This window comes from Takifugu rubripes, chromosome 14 (assembly GCF_901000725.2).
Source record: "Takifugu rubripes chromosome 14, fTakRub1.2, whole genome shotgun sequence".
Classification (NCBI taxonomy): Eukaryota; Metazoa; Chordata; class Actinopteri; order Tetraodontiformes; family Tetraodontidae; genus Takifugu; species Takifugu rubripes.
Window position 1 is genome coordinate 9,053,126 of NC_042298.1, and position 19,634 is coordinate 9,072,759.

General features: G+C 42.8%; 2 protein-coding genes across 3 annotated transcripts; both read right to left on the bottom strand.

The window, feature by feature from the left end:
- Positions 1 to 117: 117 nt before the first annotated feature.
- Positions 118 to 13,935, bottom strand: adam19b (ADAM metallopeptidase domain 19b). The gene is made up of 23 exons (XM_011610820.2): positions 13,680 to 13,935; positions 13,229 to 13,341; positions 13,059 to 13,129; positions 7,454 to 7,532; positions 7,293 to 7,369; positions 6,104 to 6,305; positions 5,953 to 6,018; positions 5,534 to 5,605; positions 5,283 to 5,449; positions 5,020 to 5,104; positions 4,726 to 4,865; positions 4,457 to 4,634; positions 4,277 to 4,366; positions 3,592 to 3,787; positions 2,874 to 2,982; positions 2,565 to 2,781; positions 2,380 to 2,457; positions 2,061 to 2,169; positions 1,840 to 1,969; positions 1,633 to 1,735; positions 1,212 to 1,556; positions 991 to 1,085; positions 118 to 895 (listed from the first exon to the last, which is right to left on the bottom strand). The coding sequence occupies exons 1-23, from the start codon at positions 13,786 to 13,788 to the stop codon at positions 889 to 891; spliced, it is 2,838 nt and encodes a 945-aa protein (XP_011609122.2). The 5' UTR covers positions 13,789 to 13,935; the 3' UTR covers positions 118 to 888.
- A 1,430-nt stretch (positions 13,936 to 15,365) lies between these two features.
- Positions 15,366 to 19,631, bottom strand: thg1l (tRNA-histidine guanylyltransferase 1-like). 2 transcript variants are annotated; one of them, XM_011610819.2, is made up of 7 exons: positions 19,205 to 19,631; positions 18,558 to 18,758; positions 18,288 to 18,464; positions 18,035 to 18,204; positions 17,840 to 17,928; positions 16,662 to 16,769; positions 15,366 to 15,708 (listed from the first exon to the last, which is right to left on the bottom strand). In XM_011610819.2, coding segments are annotated over exons 1-7 (909 nt in total). In that variant the 5' UTR covers positions 19,207 to 19,631; the 3' UTR covers positions 15,366 to 15,546. The 2 variants fall into 2 exon arrangements, with proteins under 2 accessions (XP_011609121.1, XP_011609120.1); XM_011610818.2 differs by lacking the exon at positions 19,205 to 19,631 and adding an exon at positions 19,002 to 19,159.
- Between the last annotated feature and the right edge of the window lie 3 nt (positions 19,632 to 19,634).

Here is a 19,634-nt window from a genome sequence, read left to right on the forward strand (position 1 = left end):
CGTGGCATTTGAACCCAGGAACTTCTTCTTTAAGTTATGATGGAACTAAGCATGTTGCACTATGTTGATCAGCTACAGGAATGTTTACATGCAGCAATAAATCAAAGCAGACACCCATTTAAGTTGTTTTCCGTTACATTTTTATTTGACATTTGTTGGAATTTCAGTTAGGGACAGAGCTGCACGGTGAGATTGCATAGGTGTGATATGAAGAGGCAACACAGCAGAGGTTTTCGTGTAAAACCAGGTGATTGGTGAGCACAGAATGGTACCTGTGTTTCAGTGGTCTTTGGATAAAATTAGTGGTCTTTTATAAATTGGAGGAAAAAAATCCCTAGCAAATCCTGCTACAGAGCCACAACATGCATGGATGGATCTCACTGGTCCCCAATAGTCCAGTTAAACCCCTGTCTTAATCACACATTATGAAAGTAAACACTTCAATATAGGCATATTTTCTTAATATAAGATATCCCTTTACAGCCGATGCTCTTCACAAGACAACAGGTTTAGTGCAGCGGCAACATTGTAAACATCTGTTTTTCTTTCTGTGAATAAATACTCTTGCACCAGCATCTCACCACTGCTGCACATGTTGAACAATTTCACATTTCCATTGACGTTTTGGGACAATAATAATACTTCCTAAATTCACAGCTTTGACTTTTGTTCAGCCGACGCAGAAGGCTAATTAACAAATGAGACTAAGCCTGAAAAATTAAGACATAAATTATACTTTTTTGATATGTACTGTGGTGGCAGCTGTATCTCAGTACACATCAATGTGAATATAACATCCATAATATTCTTTTTTTTTTAATCAGCTGCTAAAATCTAAAAAGACAGCTGAATATATTCAGTGGTGTTCCTCAGCATCTCCCTGAGCTCTTACACCCTAAAACAAGTGAAGGAAATAATGAGTTAAGCATGGACCTAAATATTATAATAATAATAATAATAATAATTCACTTTTTAAACAACACGAATTACCTGTTTGGCTTCTGACCAGCAGATGGGGCCAAAGCAACTCTTCCTCTCTGCAGAGCACTAGCAGGAACCTGCGGGCCTTTTGTTTGCTGCTTTTCCTCCATTTGAAAAATATCAAAGGATAGACAAAAGTGATATTTTGCAAAATTCACTGAAATAATTTTTTTCAAAAGCAAATGGGAAAAACAAAAAAATGAAGATATGAAGAGCTAAAAATGCATTACCAGTAATGGCTTGTTGACAGGACAAGGTGGCGGAGGTCTGTTCGGGGGGTCTGGCCGGGGTTTGGGTACTGTAGAAGGCTGAGAGTTGTTTTTAGGGCTCCGAGAAGCTAAAAGTCCCGACGGTGGTGGAGGAGCCTGCTTTTGCGCTTGCTCAGATTTCATGGAAGGTAGAGCTTTAACCTGAGGAGGGGTTTGTCTCTGAGGTGTAGTTCTAGGTTGCGTCAGAGGCTGAACGAGTTCATCTTTCTTCCCCGGAGGGACGGGAGGAGGTTTCACCCCAGGGCGTGTGGGAGCGTTTCTGGACTGAGTTGAGCAAGACGGACTGGGATGTGGAGAGGGTTTACTCTGGAAGAATCGTGGGAAATATTTTAAGTCACAATTAAGAGGAAAACAGAATATTGTCTAGGACATAATTGCCTACCACACGGTCCAATTCCTGCTTTTTCAACAAGAATGCTGGGTTGGCGTGACCGCTCACTTGACTGTCAGCACATAAAGGCTTCCCCTCCACTGGGATGGAACAGCTGAGAATTTAAAAAGCACCAATCCATCTTTCAATCACTCAAACAACTTACAGAGTGACATACAAGAACAGCCTTAAATTATTGTTCCCCTATGAATTAAATACTTTGGCACTGGCGGTGGAGCAGAGGATTTCAGTGGGCTGAGTTTGTGCCCGTAGCACCTCCACAGTCCCACAACAGCCAGAGCCACAAAGATGACCAGGGGGAGACCCAGCAGCATGGGTAGGAGGTTGCCTGGGAGGAACAATAGAAGAAGATTGGAGTGAGAAATCCTCATCATTATCAGTATATATATTATAATCAACACAAAACAGAGCTGTCTCACTGTGGTTGATGACAGGACCACTGTCCAGACTGCCCCCGAAACCCTTCTTTTCACATAGAGGAGGAGCCCAGCCAGCATCACAATGACAGTTATGGTTGTTGTTGCACAGCTTGTGAAAGAACATTAAAAAAAAAAAAAAAAAAAACTGTATTAATCAACCCACCCAGGCCCAAGCCACTACGATTACGGTAGTACCCCCTGGGTAAATGCAAAAGACAACACTGGCACTATACTGTATTGGTAAATTGAATAAGGAAATATCTGCATCTTAGACTATTTTTCGTGCTTTCCCACCCTCGTATGGCTTTGCTGTTCTCACCCCGTGTCCATTGCACTTGTTATTGCACTCATCAGCTCTGAGGAAAGATGCATTGCGACATTCCCCATTAAAACAAATCTGTTGGAAGGAGAGGAAGTATTAAAGATGACTGACTCCCATAAAAAAGGGGGGTGGGTACACACAATCTAAAAAAATTAATGCAAAATTACACGTTTGTGTCTCACCGAATCGACTCCACACTTGGTGCCCGTCATGACCAAGCCTGGGTCCAGAGTGTCACTCTGAGTGTCTTCGTCCACCTGTCCAGCCTTATAAACGTGTGTTCCCATACACCGGATCTTCTCGTTGCCCACACTGACGGTGGTTTCAATGCGAACAGCATTGTTTTCAATGGGCTTGGAAACAGATGTTAAACACTGAATTTTCCCACATTTAGCATTCCTGGAAGATATAATGAAAGACGAGGGTCAAACCTTGGTTGAGAGGGGTTAATCCCATGAAATAAGATGATTTTGAGGTTTTTGTATCTTTACCTGTCCTTACAGGTCTTGTACCTCCCCAGCAGATCTTTTCCACAGTTTCCAAACATGTCCCCAGCTTCGTTAACCTTCTTAAAACACAGCTCAGGGGCTGGACGTCCATCTTTGGTCAGAAGACAGAAAATATAGAGAAACACTCATTTTTACAGCACGCAAAAACACACACCAAACATCACAGGAGTGTAAATGTGGCTGACTGATGGAGACCAGATGGTAGCCTTTAATGTGTCTATGTGACTCCCGTGGAACTACAAAGGCTCTCCAGGGTAGGGGCTGTCACAGTATGTACATGGAAACCATCCAATAACAATCCCTAATCCTGTAACCCGCTGACATATTATCACTCCACTATGATATACACCGGATGCTAAACTACTATAAATGCTAATGTAAGACATTCATTCAATTGGGACTCCCTGAAAATGAAATAACATCATTGGAAGAATAAAAAACTGTGCTGAAAACAACTGTAAATTGAGTATTATAGCGACCAAAGTAAAATATTCTGTACTAACGTGTCTTCCAACTGTGTCATTTATATATTCTGCCCTCTAGTGGAAGAACTGCTAAATTACAGATACACGACTGGTCTCAGTATTACACACAAATTTTTCACTGCAAGCAGTGAGCAGATAAAACCGAAAGGACATGGGTATTGGTGCAATATTAAAAGTTTGAAAATAACAGATCACAGGCCACCGGTCTCACCCACCTTGTCCCCAGAGAGACTGACACTGCTGCTCCAGGGTCAGACACATGCCGGTGTAGCAGTAGGCTTGCTCGCTTGCACAGGTCGTACCATCTACCAGGTAGAAATTAGCTGGACAAGATTCTGTTCTGCCATCACAGTATTCTGGAAGGTCACATGATCCAGAAGGGGCTCGACACAGAACACCAGGGCTCTTCAACTGCACAGAGAGAGATAATAAACTGAAAATTCTGTCACAAACAGCAGAAAGATATGACACCGAAGTAGATAATATATAAATACTGCAAAATGAAAGCAGTTCTGTTATATTTTAAATACACTCTGGTGCTATACAAAATGGGAGTCATATACGGTATATATAGATATATATATATATATATCTATATATATAGTCAGTGTCCAAATAATTATGGCTCTGACAGTCTGAGCAGTAAAGTCTGCCTTCCCAATTTAATCTGTCGTGCCACAGGTCGCTATGCATCAACACAACTACAAAGCTAATTGCAGAGTACCCTGGAGAAAATCATTTGGTTATGTAAATACTATAAGTGATTTTTTTTTTTAGTAATATACGTCTGAGCCACTGATCATTTTCAGGGGTCTAGGTAATTGAGTACCTGGGCTTTATTTAATAACAGTAATCAAAGCGACTAATTCATGGTAATTCCTCTCCCCAGTTGATCTGTACCTTGCACTTGTGGCAGCAGACGCCATGAGCACACTCAGCTCCAGCTCTCAGAGTGCAGTTGTTGGCGTTGCAGCAGAGACTGGTACATTCCTGCAACAAAGGTTTGAGTCAGTTGAGGACACATGCGTCCAAGCAGGAAAGTATGCAGGGAAAAACCCATGAGAGAGACACGACAAAGACCTCTTCTTCACCGCAGTCGCATTCCTCGCCTTCCTCCAGGTAACCATTGCCGCAGCGCTGGCCTCCGTACATCACTCTAGTGTTTGGCAAGTTGAAGAGACACTTCCCGCCTCCAGAGGTCAGGTAGCTCCTCAGCTCTTTCAGGTTGCAGTCGTTAAATACGCGTGGAAAAGGGTGACTGGAGCACGGTGGGAAAGAAGTGTAAAAACCATGTAAATGACACCACCTTAGATGCTTTTCATTTAGTCTGGACTACTGGTAAGCTTTACCCTGTAGCAGCCGCCATGATGCAGCCTCCGTCTTCGGCCCTCGCCTGGCAACAGCCTGTGCTGTCGTGGGTCATCCCGAAGTTGTGGCCCATTTCGTGCGCCATGGTTGCGGCTACGCCCACAGCTGACTCTGAGTGGTCCTGTTGAACATGAGGGTTAAAGAGGACCCAGAAATCAGTGTGAAACTTTTTTTGTGGCCCATATTGAAATTCAAGACCCTTGAAATATACTTTAAATAAAAAGTATTTTCTGCGCACTGCAGTGCTTCTGACTGTTGCATTTAATGTACTTTACCGTATTTACTCCACCAGACTGGTAGTCAGAGCACATGGCTTTAAGCGGAGCCAGGCCAATGGTTGTACCCTGAAATGCCCTCCCCCTGGAGACACAAAAGGCCACTGTAGATTAGTTCCATCTGGACAATGGCCACTGGGATACAAATGGTGCTGGTTACTGTCTCACACACTAGAGATAAAACTAAGCGAGGGATCTGCTTGGCAGAAGAGGAAACTGACAAATCATTAATAAAAAAGCGGGTAAAGGAAAGGGCCGCTCACGTGATGAGCTGGGCATTGTCGTTAGGCAAAGTGCGGAGCTGTTTGCTTCTCCATGACAGGAACGCTGCCAAAGTGCTGTGAGGGTTGTCTGAGACACTGATCATGTCCACGTTGGTCCACACCTCCAGACCGATTAATGCAACGCGGATGTTTAGGACCTTATAGTACTGTGGAAGAGCACAGGAACAGTTTCACCCATTTTGACTTGTCGTTGCTAAACATAGAGGTGACACATTGACATCAGGCTTTACCTTATCGACCAAGTTGGCGGCTTCTAGTAACTTCAATTTAGTCTTCTCGAAATTGCTCCCGTGTTTGTCAAACTATAAATTACACAGGCCGTTTATGAAACAGAAACAGAAACGCCCACATACACCCACGTTTCTTCAAAACAACGACAGGATGTGCGTTTGAGATGTGCATTTACTATATTTATGTGTGATGTCAAATTATGCTATTTACAAAGCCAGTATCATAAATGGAATTTATGACATCCTCCTGCAGTCCCTATATGGACATCCTTGTCTGGATTGAGAAGAAAACGCTAATCTTTATGTTTTATATCACACAAACTTGCTCATGTCACAGAGAAGATCCATCTCACAACTAATGTTGTTAGTCTCAAACTCCCCCCCCATTGCTGCTTGACTGTTGTTTATCTGGTCCTCACCTCGGCCTTGTCAGCCACTAACAGCAGTTCTACATATTTCATATTCTGGCTCAGGTCCCTTTTGTTCTGAAAATGGAAAACAGTTGAAATGAATCATGTGGTGTCACTTGTGGAAACGCCGTTTAAGGCAGGCAATCGTTTCTGAACTCACTCTGCTCAACTGCGGTGACATCATCCCATGGATGAAGTCATCAAGCTCCTCCTTGTGCCCCGTGTTGCCAGGGTGATGCAGGCAGCTACCTCTGGGTAGCTGGAGACTCTCCGCTCTAAAAACAGCGTGCTGCTCTTCGCCCCCGGCAGCAGACAGAGGCTCTATCAGGTAGCTGACGCTTGTGTTCAGGGAAATCAGTCCCCTGAGAAAACAAGACACCGCTGATGGTTCCATCAGGAAATGAGGGGGTGAATGTTGCTGTCTGGCTGGATGATGTGTTACCCAAAGGAAACTGCTATTTAGATCTCAAACCTACTTTGTTTAAATAATTTTTTGTATGTGTGGATAAAACCAGATGGCTGCAGATCAGACTTATTTTGTTTGTCCACGGCGGTTTTATGGAGCAGAAAAATGTGTCCCAGCTGATTTACTGCTGTTTGTCAGGGAAGATCAGCTGGAACTGACCGAGCATTGCACGCTCTCCCTGCCTTTCCCCAGAACTGCTCACGGATGCATACGTCCACACTCAAACGCAGACACGCAGCGGCGATTCAAGCAGCTGCAGAAAACATCTGCAGAGTTCAGACGCCCACATGTCATCAGCCCTCTGTGTTTGCATTTCTCTGGAGAATCTACATCTGCAGGAAGACATCTAATATCCATGCTCCCAGTCTCCAGATGTGCTACACACAGAAAAAAAAAACTGGTGTGCGGTCCAGCCACGACTGCCGGTGCTTTGCCAGCTCCTCCCGGGGTGCCGGTCCCTCCTCTTTACAGCAGGAAGGAGCAGCTGCCCTGGATCCACACCAGGAGAAAACACAGGATCTCCACACTGAACCGTACTCAGTGAACCAACTTCTGGAGCCAATGACCTACTAACCTGCACACTCCGTGTGACTGTTTCCTGTCACATTATCTGTTTGGCCACTGTGAGATCACAAAACGAGCAGCGGGGCAACAACCCACATCTGCATGTATCTGTCCAGCCATTTTCTTCAGCAGTTTCTAGACTCCAAATATGATGCTTTAACTGGTTTCACATGCATCAGCCCAGTGGGGCATGAGCCATTTGATTTGTCATGAACTGATTGATGCATAAATGTTACTTTTGTCGCTCCTTTTTGCAGAAAACCTGTCAAGTTTTTATTTTTGGGATCAACTTTGAGTGTCCAAAAATGCTTTTCTCTACCTGAGTCCTGAGCACGTGCTCACAGCGACACTTGAACCATCCACGCCCCGAACCTCCCCATGGTAGAAACAGTGTCGCTGAAAGACAAAAACAGGCAGCTGTGTATGGATGCAGGTGGTGCGGGATCATCCCAAAGTGTGAGAACATTTTCATAATCTTACATTATTGGCAGGAGAGGATGACTTCCGTTCTCCATCCGCCGTGTACCATATTTCCTGATATCCAGGGACCAGCAGCTGCCTGGTGAAAGATTTAGAGAAAATAAATATTCGCCTGCAATTGCAACAATATGCTGGTCTAAGGGAACGATGGGATTCTGGAGCAAAGAGAGGAGAAAACAGAAAAACTCACGCAGCTCACAGCCCATAAAATATGGACCCCGGTGGAGACGCCACTTAAAACCAGACTGCTTTAGAGATTCAGAAGAAGATCTCAGAGAAGAGAGGAAATACAAAGAATGTTGTGGCTGTAATGCGATCCACATGCACCTTTGCCAAATAACTCCTGCAAATTTCATTTGTTTTTTTTTAGGTTAACCAAAGAAGCATCAAGAGAAACTAATTTTATGGTGTTTGAATGTTTAGCTGTGTGTATATTTAGACCCATTTCTGTCATCATAGTAGCCCAGTGTTTGCAACGTGGCTTATTTATCTGCCTTTCTTCCCTTTGAGCGTCTCAATCCATTCTTCCTGTTTTCATTCATAAACTGCAGCTGCTTTCATTTTGCTCTGCCCCTCCGATCTTTAACCACAGTCGGACTCGCACTCTTTGAACTAAAGAGAATTCATTGTATTAGCCAACATGTGAGATACTATTCATGATGTAATCACTAAACTTTGCCTGGTCATAGGGTTCTTTTCTAAGGAGAATTCTTTTTAAAACAAATATACAGCACTGGACTGAAGATGAATAAATCATTGTACCTCCTGCAAAATATGCACATTTGATCCCAAGATAGATTTCTGAAATCATTAAAATCATCCAAACTTAGCTTAGCATTATGGCCCCCAGTTAACAGTATGCCTAGAGAATCCTACAATAAGTGAATAAATCTGTCAACTCATTTCAAGCTATTACCTCCACAAAGGATTTTATGTCTCTGTCTGTGTTTGATTGTTGAAAAACTTGTGTTTAGGAAATATTGGTAATGGGCCAAGGAACCAATGATTCTGGTGGGACATTTGGTCTTCCAAAGATCAGAGGCCAAACAACTACAACGTTATGTAGTGTAAGCCTCTATTACTACTGCCTGTACATATACTATACTACGGGTGTAAATCACAATATGTGGGGAAACTAGCTGCTTGGTGGAGCTCTGTGCTCCCCCTCCCCCCACACTAATTAAATTAATATGATCTTTAATCTAATTCAAATGCTAAATTTGTCTGCATGGTTAAAAAAAACAACTCTTGTGACTGTATGGTACTGGCGATTTGAATTATTATTGGTTAGCTTCTGCATCTTGTTTTCGGACATCACAGGAACTAAAACAAGATAACCTTCTGACCATAGCCCCATATTTAAGACACAAGCACGAGAATAGTATCAAGCTTCTCATCTGCCTCCAGGCAAAGGAAGTGAATAAGTGCATTCAATGAAATGTCAAAGTGCTCCTTGAAGGGATGAAGTGGATGATTGAATGGAAGATGGGGATTTTTCTTTTCTTCACTCAAATGCCCTAAAGGATCAAGAAAACAATAAGGGCCTGTTTACAATGGCCACAGAGCAAGTCAAGAGACAGAAAATATCTGAAGTTTTCTAATTGCAGGGTATCAGTCTGCAGTTCAGGGGTTAAGAGGGAGTGTACAGTCACACACACACACGCACACACATACACACAATTTAAAATGACTGCTGTATCCGGTCGATGTCACCTTGCATGGAGTACAAGAGATGAACTTTTCACCTCAATTATGTTCTGTCTAATTTAAGCTTCCCTGAGATTCCCATCATGCTCTTATCTGCTTAATCCTCCCTGTCACTCCAACAGGCCCCTTTAAAAGTTGCAGACGACTGACTCAGCTGTACAGCTGCTGTCTGCACGTTGGAGACTCATTTTTAATGATGAGACACGTAATGTTTACCAATGTCTGTTTTGGCTTAAAACACATTCAAATAATTCCTCAATTGTTGTAGCAGAACTAAGCGGCGGTTGATTCAAATCACAAGACCGTCTGTCATCCTGTTAGAAAACCACAGGCACCACCCAAAAATATCTTCTAAGTTGTGGTTAAACCGTTCAGTTTGCATTTTAAAAGTCTCTCTAAAACATTCTTCCACCCAATGAATCATAACTTGTGCGCCACAAAACGAAGATGGGTGAGAAGAACACGTGTGTGTGGCATTCCGAGGGGCTTTGGGCATCCATCTTCCCCCACTTCTCCCTAAGCCGGATGGCTTTGACCAGTCGAAATTAAAATCAATTAAATTTGACTTACCTAAGTATTTTACATAACATCACTGCAGTGTCCAGTTGTCCACACCAGCATAAACACTTCACTCGAATCCATCAATGTAAAATAAAGTGGTAACCACCACAGAGTGAATGGAACTCTTTGGGCTGAGATTTTGGGAGCTCTCAGGTCGTCTGTTATAAGACTAACAATGGCAACACCAACCAGAACGTATTTATCACTCCCCCCTTGATGCTCCTTATTGACGTAATATATTTTCTATGTTTGGTCTTTGCACAAGAATACCAGAACACAAAGAAAACTTGGTGGTCTGTCGGGCATTTTGTGGCAGACCGCTTCTCTGTAAGGTTGCCAGACAGCCACTAAAGCAGATGTGCCCATTATTCAGCAAATTTTGCATCCACAATTAGCCTTCATGCACAAGTTAAACACAGTAAAGCACATTCTCTCCGCACCCACAGTATCCGGACCAGCATCGACATGGGAAAATCTAGAGCGTTTAGACAAAACCACTATCTCTTAAATGCTGACACGGATCACATATCAAGACCATAAAATCCTCTCTTTGATGGCGTTTTGGAGGACGTCCAGGTTCTGGACAGATGTGGGGATTGAGGAGCGTGATGCTGCGGCCTGAATTAAGACTGGCTGAGACAAAGGATTGGTTCAGCCTCATGAAGGGAGCGAAGGGGGGCTAATGCTAATGTACACTTGGAAATGGAAGGGAGGAGAAGGGGATGTTGGGTAATGCATTTTAGGGTCAGTGGGTCACATTCTCTCTGAGTATCAGATGACATCACTACGCAGCAGTGGAGGGAGGGAGAGGGAGAAGGCTGATGTAGAGTTTAAGTACACCTCAGCCACAAATGATGAAGAGACTTTTACCAGTGTTGTGTTACGTGAGGCCTGGCGAGGGTTTCCACAACACACAGGCACAGATGAATACATCCACGGAGACAGCGCTGTGAGACTAAACAGGGAAGAAAGGGCGAGTGGATGCATCCCTGCCCTCTGCCACTAGATCTGCCATCCGTCAGCGCTTTGCTCTTTGTCTTGTCCGTGTTCTTCGGGATTGCTGTGTCTGTGTGTCGCCTGTCTGCGTGTGGCCGCGGCCTCTGAAAGCATGTGGGAGGCGTGTATTTGTACTGGAGCCCTGGGGAATGTCAGATCAGTGGAAGGAGGTGAAGGGAGAACGAGCTGCTGGTTTTTAGAGCGGACGGTGGCTGACGCATGAGGTGAGAACAGGGACAGTCGTAACTATGATATGTACGCTTCCCCGAGTTTTGGTTCAGGTCTGCGGCCAGACGGCCTTAGCGAGGACATTAATCACCAGAACAAAGTCACGGAGCGGATGAAACATTAATATCCTCAGCGTTCACGTCTGAAGCAGACATACTTCATAACCCGCCTGTCTCTACACTCTTCTTTCCATGGCTCCCCCCCTCCCCCCCATCATCATTCAGTTCCTACTCCATTTCCTCCCATCTCATGCTGCATTTACATCCCTTTTTCTGCGCTCTGAGTCAGCAGCACCAGCCTCTGACAGGCTCTTAACCAAATCAAAGCCTGACTGGGTGCAGCACTGCCCATTCATTAAGATAAAAGCTCAGGCTGCAGACCGCACACTCAAACAAAGAGACGCACCCATGCACGTTCTCAAGGGTATTTGACACGCAGGAGTGCGGGAGGACGTAAATTAATGGATTCTGTGCTGGGAGTCGTGTCCAGCGCCTTTTTTTCTGGGGTTTGTTGAAAGGATGGCGAAAGCAAAAGGTGGACAAATGTGAAATGAAATGAGAGCGGTGTGTGAAGATGAGAGGTGAGAGGGGAAAAAGAACAGTTCGTAGAGTCGCCGATGGCTCCTTTAGCTGCAGGCTGTCGGGGAAACTGTTGCAATCGGGAGTGGTCAGGACAGAGAAGAGGACACTGGCTTCATTTTCTCTGGCTCGTCTCCAGGTCAGACACTGATCTTCACACATACTCCCGTGTTCTTCATTATCCCCCTGCCCGTACTCTCACATGGCCCTGAACTCTCCACATTAGGCCAACAGAGGAAGCAGCCATGGAAATGAAAACACAGTAATCCAGGAAAAGACGAGGTGGTAGGAAAAAAAACACTGAATAAACTACTGAATAAACCTGTGGGAGCTCCTTTAGTTTGGTATTTATGTGTGTTAACACTTCATGTGTGTATTTTCTTTTCATTTGCTGTTGCTTTCAGCATATTGTGTGGTTGCATGGGTGACATCATAATGCCTTTGCAGCTATTTAACAGGAAGCCAAAATGTAATCGTACGTGCCCCTGCAGCTATCTCAAGAAGCTATCTCTTTTAGCTAACCTCTGCAATGCTTATTAAATACATAATAAAAAAATAATGAAGAAAAAATTGTTATGCTGCAACTTGCGTGTCTGTTTTTTAAGATGGGACTTACAAAAGTGTTTACGCCAATGCCGCTCTATATCTTATAAATATCTGCCAAATTTCACTTCAGCTTTTTGACGAAACCATAGAGAAGTGCATGCTATCGTTCAACCCGCTGTACATTTTTTTGTTGGAGGTTAGAGGAAACCATCGAAGGGTTGCACAAAAATGGTTTCCAAACATTTGAGGGAGTTTTGTCAGACTATTTGTGAAACCGCGTGTCCCCGTTTTTAGGCTTTAAGGAGGTCACAAATGTAGTCAGCCTTCTGTCCTTGCCAACCTCGACCCCTCTCCGGAGCACGCAGACAAAAACAAACATTGTGTGATTGATTAAAATTCCTTATGCCCATGAGGAGATCTGACTGTGTGACCACCTGCTAAGGAGTGAGAGCGGGGGTGGGGGGGCGATCCCTGAGGGGACGCTCTGTGAGACGGAGCGGAGACGTTGTCTGGTAATGCATGTGTGAGCGACGGGGGGAGTGATGGAACCTGCATCTGGTGATGGAACCAACTCCACTCCAGCTGTAGACTAGACAAATCTAAACGAGAGCACGCGCAGCACTGCGGGTGACACCCTTCACATCCCCGCACATCTGTGCAATCACACTATGCCATCACCTGCTGCCTTTTCCTGTTACTAACCTTCTGGTTCCGGACCAGCAGATTACAGGATGGTATAGGTGCAAGCGCAATCTCACTTCCTGTTTGCCCAAAGCACGCAGCTCGGGTGTCATCCTTCCTCGCCTCACCCAACCCCCTTTGCACCCGAGGGGTTATAAACCTAAATCTTGCTGAATTGTGAAGACATCTGCATGTACTCATGTATAATCTGTTTGTGCATAATTAGATTGGAGTCATTTAATAGTGAAAATTGAACATTTCGGGACATCATGTGTGGAAAAACTGCAGCGTGGAGCCGTCTCACTTACTCATTTTTCTCCAGTTCTAGTTTGAGCTCCTGGCCCTCAGCTGTAATCACAACCAGCACTTTGGAGGGATGCTAAAAACACAGAACACGTGTTATTTATGAGGTGTTGTGTTAATATGTAATGTTTAATTCATTTTTTAGCAGAGGAGTCAGAGGAACAGACTGACTCACCTCCTGGTTGGCAGACCTTCTGTGTCTGTGGGGCTGCAGCCATCGAGGATAGGTAATCTCATAACTATGGACGTGCTCAAGGACGCTCCTCACAGAACCCTGGGTAGGTTCTCCTGAAGAACAGCCCAAAAAGTGAGATGAAGGTGGTGCAAATACATTTTTGGGACTCTGTGTTTGAATTCTGGCGCACAATCACGCGTGTGAGCGCATTCTGGTGCACTTCACATCATGATCAAGGGAATAGTGAAAGGGAACAAACGTACACCCAATAAAAGGTGCTCACAGATATTTGAACTTGTAATTCTGTCTCACTTAAAATATTTTTGAAACAACCTACATGCGGTGGCGTTTGTAAGTAATTTAGAATGTTAAGAGATAGGCTACTCTACACTGCAACAGGAGATTGACAGTATTGCTTTTAGTCGTGGCTGTGAGAAACAATCGGACTCACCGTGGTAAACGGCTCCGGCAGCCGGAGCGCAGAGGAGGACGATGAGAGCCAGACACACGGAGGAGCGCACAGCGCCGACAGGAGGACGCCGCCGCCCTCCCGGACGCATTTTAACAGCGAGCGGCCCCGGAGACGTCTTCTAACCTGAGACATAAATGTGCGCTCGGCGATCTGCGTGCGTCTATTCAGGTGGAGACAGCGGCGCGACGAGCCGCCACCGCCGTGGCGATGCTTGCAGGACGCGCGTCTCTCAGCCCCTCCCCTTCACACACGCACGAATGCGCGCGCACACACACGCGCGAGAATTTATTTTATTTTTTTAAATGAGAGCCTTAAAAGATTGAGCCTTTATTTTCCACCGACAGAGACATTTTTCATGAAAATAAAGGTTTTTCATAGTTTCCCATTTGAAATTTAAATTAAAAGATAGTTTTCAGGTGCGTTTTAACGTCCAGAATTTGACTCATTTGCGTTAAAAGTAGAACTTTGACACCCCCCACACTCCATTTTAAATGGGAATAAGAGTAAACGTGAAAATCAAAAAAAGATGAAACATGTGAACTAAGCGGCAGCGCGTTTCTCCACGGTTGTAATTTATGTGTAAATATGCAAATATATAAACAACCAGACTTTGGTTCCTTAAGGAATTTAAGGATTTTATAACTAAAAACAGCAAATATTTTAATTTATCAAGAACTACCATACAAAATATACTGATGTTAGTTGTGTAAATTTTGCAATCTGTTTAGGGCAAGTAATATATAAACAGATGTTTCATTTCTTTCAGGCCTACATGTAAACATGCCATCTTTAAATAACTCCATTTGCCTGGACATGATCTTTGCCCAGACTGCATGTTGAGGCGGGCGCAGTATGTGCTGACCTAAAATCGCCAAAAGCCAATTTCATCTCCAGGAAACGGCAGTTGTCTTCTGTCTCATTTGTCTTGTCCAATTTTAGCACATTATTGAAAGACTTTACTCTTAAATGTTAACATCTGAGTCTAACACCGGTTACATAAAGTACAGTGCAGGAGCCGCGGCGCTGTGGAGATCAGGGAACCAAAAATACATGTGCGCCAACACTAGACACCGACCCAGACTGCTACAGTAACAAGGCTACAGTTGGCTTCTCCCACCTTCAGCTCCAGCAGCCATTCATACTGAGCCGCTCATGTCGGAGTGATATGATAGAAATGCAGCAGAGCACATGTCAGGAGGATAGAGTGTACGCGGGGTGTGTGAGGGTATTCTTAGCACCGATGACAGCGCATGGCTTTGAATCCATTCACATCTTGAAATGGAATCCTGGCTGCAGAACAAGGCCGCTGGTAGCTGCCAAGGTATTGGCTTCTGCTTCCCTCCGCTTACTCCTCCGATACTCTCGCTTGTTCTGCAAACTGTTACTGAAATAGCTAAATTGATCTCCCTGAGGTTCTGAGACACTCGCCTGGAAAGAGGAACGTAAAAATACACCGACGAATGCGGCTCCGTGGAACTCGCTGAAACCTAAAGTGATGGTAAATGCCATTGATGATATCAAATGAGGATCTATTTGCAGAGAGCAAAAGAGAAACAGACTCAAGGTGAACATTTAAACTGTCACTGTGTGTCCTCTGTGGAATCACCTGCTTCCCTGGAAGCAGCAGGTGATTCATCTTTACGCTTTTGAAACATTCAAGAAATAAAAAAACCCCAGATGTTTAATGTGTGAAACTAGCAACATGTATAGCTCGTGTATAACACCGTCATTCCTCTTGGGCAACATGTTTGCAAAACCTGGCTGTTTTATCATCTGTCCGCAGCTGGTGCTGGTCCACTTAAATGGTCCTCAGTTCCTTTTATGTTTAACCTCTCTTCCTCTTGTTCTAGGGGTTGTCGTGCTCCAGGATGTCAGCGTGTTCCTGCCAGAACTGCTCCCCTATAATGTCGCAGTGGTGCTCTCGCACCCTCCGCCTGTTGCGGGTCACAGTCACATCCGTCTCCTCCTGACAGGGAAGCTTCGTCCGTTTGGTGACAGTTTCCTCCTGCTGCAGGTCAAGAAGAGAGGGCATGATTAGGGTAGGATGACTGAAGGAAGATGCTGTTTAAAGAAATAAGCAGTAAAAAATGTCAAGAAACAGGTTAGCTTGATCAATCCATACACTTATTGCACTTGTGTGTAGCATCATGGCATTTTATTATTTTAATTATTTGACATTACTTTGTTGAAACTTGTTATAAAATTGAAATTAGAGGGAGTAACCTTCATAACAAGCATGCTTGCATTGTGTTTTTTGGAGTGATTAGCATACTAATTGCACAAGTATATACATACTGTATATACATTGAGCCCCCCCCCCCCCCACATAGCTGAACAGACCAACAAATGTGAAAACACACTTCAGTTTTTCTTACTCTACAGCTATAATCAGTCACTTGTGCAGAATAACATCTACATTTTTTTTTTAATTCACGTGCTTCACAAAGTTATGTCCAACTACAAATATTTAGACTGGAAATACTTGTAAATGCATTTTTTTTACCCCAGATTTTTTTCTTTTGGGGACTGGACATAAAGGGCACAACGGTTAGGCATTAATATGCACTGTTACATACATAATTTTTGCCAAGCCACTTATTCCTTTTGTCTTATTCATCAATAACACATTTTATTTGTTAATTCATCCTACTGTCGACAATACAGGTGGCAAGAAAAGATTCCTGATCATCAAAAACAACATTGCAATAATTATTTTCCTTCATTTCTCATGGGTGCCTAGATATAAATACAGCTATGCATTCTTCCATAGTGATCATTTTGTCACCTTCATCTCTTGTCAAGTTATAATCAGCATTTGGTAAGATAATACGAGCGGGACACTGCTGAAAGCTCTACCTGCTACTACACAACACTTTTAAGCTCTGCATAACATTTATTTTGTTTTACTGAGTGTTACTTGGAGCTTAGCTTATTCAGCAGCCAAATATTTCTGCAGCTCACCATTTCCCAGATGAGAATGGTTCCTTTCCTGTGGATGGCAGATTCATTGTTGTAGTTGATGTTAAACTCAGAGAAGAGGATCTCATTTTTATCTGCAGCTAAAGTGCCCTGGAAGGAGAAGGAACACATCTATTATCATGCAGATAATAAATAATAGAATTCATTAGCCACAAGAATTAGGTTTACAGAATGTAACTTGCTGGAAATAAACTAAGTGTCAAAAATAAAATAAAATTGCAGAAGATCAGGAGACCCACTACTGTTTTCTGGCAGTTTGAAAAGAAAACAGTGTGATAAATGATCTGGAAAGCACAAAGGTTGAATGGGAAGGGGGTGACTCATGATATCCAAACATGAAGCCAGAATGTAAATTTCCACAATTCATCAGCTGTCATCACCTCACAGGAGTTTCCCTCAGCGCCAACTGAAGAATAAAGTGACTTCTAAAGAGAACAGCTGTGGCAGCTGCCACAGCGGCAGACCTACAGGGAGATGGTGGCTATACTGTTTATTCATTTCCTTGTGTCTGCCACTTCTTTTAGGAAACCATAAGTGGAATGTAAATGCAATCATATTGAAAGGTTGAAATAAATAGCTGATGAGCAAACACCAGACCGTGATGACCCCTTGATGATTAAAAATGTAAGTAAAGTCGGTTGTTGACAGGACATAAAATTTCAAATAAACAAAATTTTGTATATTTCATAAATCACAACATATTAAATGAAATACTAGAAAAAGAACACAGGATATTAACGAAAAAAGGCAGTCCTATAGTTACGGATTAGTTTTACAATACTGCCACCTAGCGGTTGATATACAGATCTACACTAACCAAAAAACAGAATTTTCAAATCCGACTCAGCATCACTTCTGGGATATCCAATTATCCATTTGGAAAGAACTAATGACTGTGAATCCATGTTCCCTGCTGTTGTGTAAATAAAACAGTTATCCACTAGTTAACAGTCTTCAGCCAGTTAATAATTTGGGCTTCCACTGGTCGTTTTTACATTATTTTGTTCTCAACAAATCAGGATATGTAATTAATTTCCAACTTGAATATCTGTCTGGTCTTTATCTATTGTTGATGTTTTGTAATTAAAATAAAGTTTAACTTTGTCACAGCCTATTAATAGTATAATAAAAAGAAAAATTGCAAATATGTTGCCCTTTACCTTTAAGCGATCCTCTGCCTCGGTTGTAGTGAGTCCACCTTTTTGCACTAATGTCCAAAACACTGTGTTATATAAATTATTAATGTGACCTAAAACATAAACAGAGTAATTTTTAATTGACCTTTGATATTGACAAATTGAAGTAAATCTAAAAAAGATATACTGTATATTTTAGAGAAGATAGCATCTACTTACAATCAGCTTGCCTCCAGCTGAGATAGTCTCTAAGGTTGTGGTTGGTAGGATACAGGACAACACGGCCATCAAAACCTGGAGGATACAGCAGTGGCTGGTCCCCAAAAAATTCTTTCCAGTAAAACACATATGACGAAGAGAACTGGGACACCACGTGGGTCATGAGTTTACTGTTGAAAGAAAATGGGAAGAAATTGAAAGTCCAAAATGTGGAAAAAAAAGGGTGAAAAAGGGTAGTTCATAACAGCAGTACCTTGCTCTTCTCTTAAACAATGTAGATGTCTTTTTAAAAATGAAGCTGAACTCATCACTTTGACCATAAGCAATCACAATGTCCTCCAGTCCAGCCATGACAGAGCGTGCACTATGGGTCATCAGGCCTAAAGCTCTGTTATCATTGGGCTTTGTAAACTTATGCTGGTCTGCAAACCTGAAACAAAACATACCAAGAAGAGTGTCTTACTTTACAATATTGTCATTATCATTTATTTTCAGCATTATTTAAATTTAAAGGGAAACTCACTTGTGGAAGTTGCGCCCATCAAGTCTCACAACAATATAGCAGTTTCGTAGACAGCTGTCGTCTGTCTCAAAGTTTCGGACATATTCAAACTTGCTTTTTGCCATTGAAGAACTTGTAAAAAGACAGGCAGATGACTGGACAAAACAAGACTTGAGAAGTCTATCAAATAGGGAGCGCTTCTGAATCACCATATGGATCCTCCTAAAAACAAACAAACAAAACAAAAACCTGTGTACTCACATTATATAATTACAACAGAGTGGCATTTTTCCCAGTCTAATTTCAAAAGGTATAACCTATAAGTGTTCATCGCTATGTATACTGTTAAGAATCATACTTCTCTGAAAAAGGAACGTATTTCTTTACGTCAGTTAACAACGAATTTAGGATTTAAAAAATGGGGGATATTGAATATTTCGTGAAATAAGGTAAAATTCATGGCACCTTGTCATAACAGCGGCTGTTAAACTTGAATTTCATGTGTCCTGATTGCAAAGAAAATAACCTCCAATACATTAGTGTCCAATCAGTATGATATTGTCTAGTAAATCTATTGCTGATTGCACAAACATAGGTTGTATAATAGGGCTATTTAGGCAGTAAATGCATTAAAAATATCTACAATTCCACGAAAATTAACAACTCACATGCGAAGGATTGTGTACAGTCCGTCAAAAAATGTCTGTCGTGTGGTGACAGAGGCCACAGCAACGCTGGTTCCGGACCAAAACACGCACCCTAAACTTATTTTTTATGTGATTATAGCAAGTATTGTTCCTATATATATACTATAACTTGTCACCTAAGCTTCCGAAAAGTCTCCTGTGAACTAATGTCATCTGATAAAAATGAACGTCAAACCAGCGAAAGAACGAACTTTCAAAGATCGTGTATTTTAAAAAGATTTTGCATATACTAGTCACAAAAAAAGGTTGCACATAATACACGACGGAGCGAAGACAGAAAAAAATTTCAGGTAGAAATTAAGGTGTTTTGAGGACTGAACGAGATAAATTGGCAAGCGCAGAGGAGTTCTCCTCTCGAATAAGAGGCAGAGTGAAACCTCTCCCCAGCGGA